Here is a 3,365-nt window from a genome sequence, read left to right as displayed (position 1 = left end):
ATTATTCATTAAAATGGAAAATGAATGACTATCCTTATTGTGAACACAACGGGGTACAATGGGTACACATTCCAAATTAATCCTTATTGTGAACACAATGCGAAGCATTGGGTACACATTCCAAATTATACCTTATTGTGAATACAATGTGTAGCATTGGGTACCCATCTCAAATTATACCCTATTGTGAACACAATACGTTGGGTACACATTCTCATTATTCTTATTGTGGACACAATGGGATACACTGGGTACACATTCCAAATTTATCCTTATTGTGAACACAAAGACAAGTACAATGGGTACACATTCAGTTCCAAAATGACGATGTGATAATTGTTTACACAATGTAAACCATAGGTACACATTTTTTAAAATAAAAATATATTTTTTCATATTGTGCACACAATGATTAACACCAGGATCACATTCCATCAATTAAAATATTACTTAACACCATACTTTTTTTAAAAAGGTGTCAAAAAAATAATAAAAAATAATAATGTGTAGGATTTAATAGTCATAACAATATTAACTCACGGGTAAAATAGGCAGAAAAAATCTTTGAACATTTTTGGTAAATACAATTCCAAGACCAACATTTTTGGCCATTGACGCTCACCCTTGAGATTAAGAAAATCAGTATTCACTATGAAACTGTAGTCGTCATCCTTGTTTCCAGAATCACCAATAGCCTGATTGTTGTATCTTCTGATAATAATAGGATAAACATCCTCAAGAGCAGCCCTGTTGAAAATCACCTCAACCCAATCTTCATGTTCTACAACTCTCCATTTGGATGCTACGCTCATCAACTTTTCAGACGGATTGATGTAATACTTGCCAGGGTTTCCAGCTTCCATGGCTGAATCAAATACATCACCGCACAAAATTAATCCATGTTATCAATAATAATAATAATCAGAAAATAAGATATTTCATTGCAAATTATTGAAAATATAAATATATACCTGATTTCCTGAAGATATGAATTTTGGAAGCCATTGCAGAGTTTGTGTGAGTGTGGGGGTATGAGAGAATGATGGGGATATTTATAGAGGCAGCAAGATATTTGTTGAGTTATTATCACATTTTACTAATTAAGGCAATTTAGAATGCGGTCCTATTTTTTTTTACTTGGCAAGTTTATCTCAAGCCACTAATAATAAAGTCCCCGGAATTATTGAAGGTTATACGCGCGCCTTGGCATCTACATGGCTACATGTCCGAGAGGCATTAGGATTTGCATTATACTCCACAAATCACAATATTTTCAAGTCCACGGTCCATTCGTAGTGAAGTTGAGTCATTTTGCAGGCTAAACTCAATGAGTTCTTTTGGTGCAATAAAGTTGAGGCTCTCAAAAGGGGTTAATGATAATAGGATTTTGGCAAACTGAAATGACCATCTGATAGTAGGATCGATCAAGTCAAGTGCTTTGGCATTTGTCACTTGACAAGTTTATCTCTAGCTCAATCCTAAGGCCACAAAAATTGGATTTCAAAGGAGCGCTGCATTGTAAAAATGTTAAGTTGTGGCTTTTTTTTTCTTCTTCTAGCTTTAGCGGACTTTCCCGTTTACGCCTTGCGTTAGAATTGAAAGCTGGACTTACAAGAGTGAGACAGTCAAACTATCTTCAAGCATGGACAAGTTTGAATGAACATTCCAACTTCATTTGGACTTAGGTTGGCAAAGAACGAGCCTGAACATATAAACTACCAAGCTAGGACTTCTACTTTCAACTTGGAGCTACATACAAACTTTAATCAAACGAAGGTGAAAAAAAGGAAGAAAAAAAATAGAAAAGAACAGTAGTAATAGAATTCATGAAACTCTTTTCAATACAAAAATGCAAGGATTACATCATTTATATGCTGTTTTTTTTTCACTAAGCCCACTAATGATCAAAATACCAATCATTCTCAAAAACTCCTAGAAACTAAAACTAGAAATCCTAGGAAAAAACTAAGAAAATAAATAAAAAAAAAGACTAGAAAGAAATTTTCATATTTAAAAACCAAGTGAACCACCTTCTATCTCCGTTACTAGTACTAGTAATACTCAGCATGTACTCCTCCTATATAGAACCTTCTTCTTATTTTAACCTTTGATTTTAGGAATGTAAACCTTATAAAACCCGTCTGTAACCTCACCATTAAGTTTCTTACCATCAAGATAATCAGTATTCATTATGTAACTGCACTCGTCATCCTTGTTCTCACAATCGCCAATAGCCTGATCGTAGTATATTTTGCCTAAAATTGGAATACCCTTAAAACCAGCCCTGTAGAAAATCATCTCAATAGCATCTTCATGTTCTACAACTTCCCAATCAGATACTTTGCTCATCAGTTTCTCAGACGGATTGATATAATACTTCCCAGGGTTTCCAGCTTCCATGGCTGCACAATCAAACACACCACCATACAAAATCCATGTTAAACATAACAATAACCAGAGAATATAAATGATAATACCAAAGTCTGGAAAATATGTATATGTATATACCTGATTGCCTGAACATATGGATTTTGGAAGCCATTAGAGAGAACTGGTGGAGGAGAAAAAACCAGAAACGTTTTTGGTTTTGTGAGTATGGGGGGTTTGAGAGGATGGGGTTGGATTCCAAAGGAGTGAATGAGTGATTTACAAGAGTGAGACAGATTTGGACAAACAAAAAATGTTGCTTTACTTTTAGTGTGAGGGGCAAGAAAGCTGATTTTACACAAACAAAAACTGACAATGCGTTCCAGGACTGAGCAAACTTTGTCGAACCTGCCAAATTAAACGTGAAATATTGAGGCGAGTTGAAGGCATACTAAAAATTCTTATTCGTTTGGGTCTTTGAATCCACGGACTGAATACCTTCCTGTAAGTTGTGGCAGAGCCCTTGGATTTGGATGCATCGTGCAGTACGGACGCTCATTATTGATGACAGAAGACAACCAAACCAAGATACCACAACAGTGCTTGGCTTCAAAGAGCCAAGTTAATAACCTTACAGAGCACTTGAGAATAGAAAACTTCAACATGGAGAATATCAATTCAACAGATTCAGACTTATATTTTGATGAAGAACAAGTTTAAATCAAGGGATATTGCAACTTTGTTTTGGACTTAGGTTGGCAAAAAACACGAGTCCTGAACCTGGGTGTATATATTCTTGGTGTCAATAATTTTAAACATGATTCCAACTATTTTTAGTCCAAGAATAAATACAAACCCAAGCTAGCTAGGACACGATTCGCAGGAGTGACTGTGAGTTGGCCAGTCAACTGAGTCAAGTAATACTAGCTTGTCGTTACATAATTTTTGTGCTAGTTGTTTTTTTACTGTGACCTTTATCTACTGAGACTTGCCATTTT

The 3,365-nt window shown here is 35.3% G+C and overlaps 2 protein-coding genes across 2 annotated transcripts; both read right to left on the bottom strand.

Moving 5' to 3' along the window:
• Positions 1-396: 396 nt before the first annotated feature.
• LOC113277980 lies at positions 397-1,022 on the bottom strand. The gene is made up of 2 exons (XM_026526933.1): positions 972-1,022; positions 397-865 (listed from the first exon to the last, which is right to left on the bottom strand). Exons 1-2 carry the CDS (start codon positions 1,003-1,005, stop codon positions 537-539), a joined length of 363 nt encoding a protein of 120 aa, XP_026382718.1. The 5' UTR covers positions 1,006-1,022; the 3' UTR covers positions 397-536.
• An 860-nt stretch (positions 1,023-1,882) lies between these two features.
• LOC113277979 lies at positions 1,883-2,586 on the bottom strand. The gene is made up of 2 exons (XM_026526932.1): positions 2,509-2,586; positions 1,883-2,402 (listed from the first exon to the last, which is right to left on the bottom strand). The coding sequence occupies exons 1-2, from the start codon at positions 2,540-2,542 to the stop codon at positions 2,101-2,103; spliced, it is 336 nt and encodes a 111-aa protein (XP_026382717.1). The 5' UTR covers positions 2,543-2,586; the 3' UTR covers positions 1,883-2,100.
• Between the last annotated feature and the right edge of the window lie 779 nt (positions 2,587-3,365).

This window comes from Papaver somniferum, chromosome 5, assembly GCF_003573695.1.
Source record: "Papaver somniferum cultivar HN1 chromosome 5, ASM357369v1, whole genome shotgun sequence".
In the NCBI taxonomy this organism is placed as follows: domain Eukaryota; kingdom Viridiplantae; phylum Streptophyta; class Magnoliopsida; order Ranunculales; family Papaveraceae; genus Papaver; species Papaver somniferum.
The sequence above is the reverse complement of the archived record's forward strand: the minus strand, read 5'-3'. Positions and strand labels throughout refer to the sequence as shown.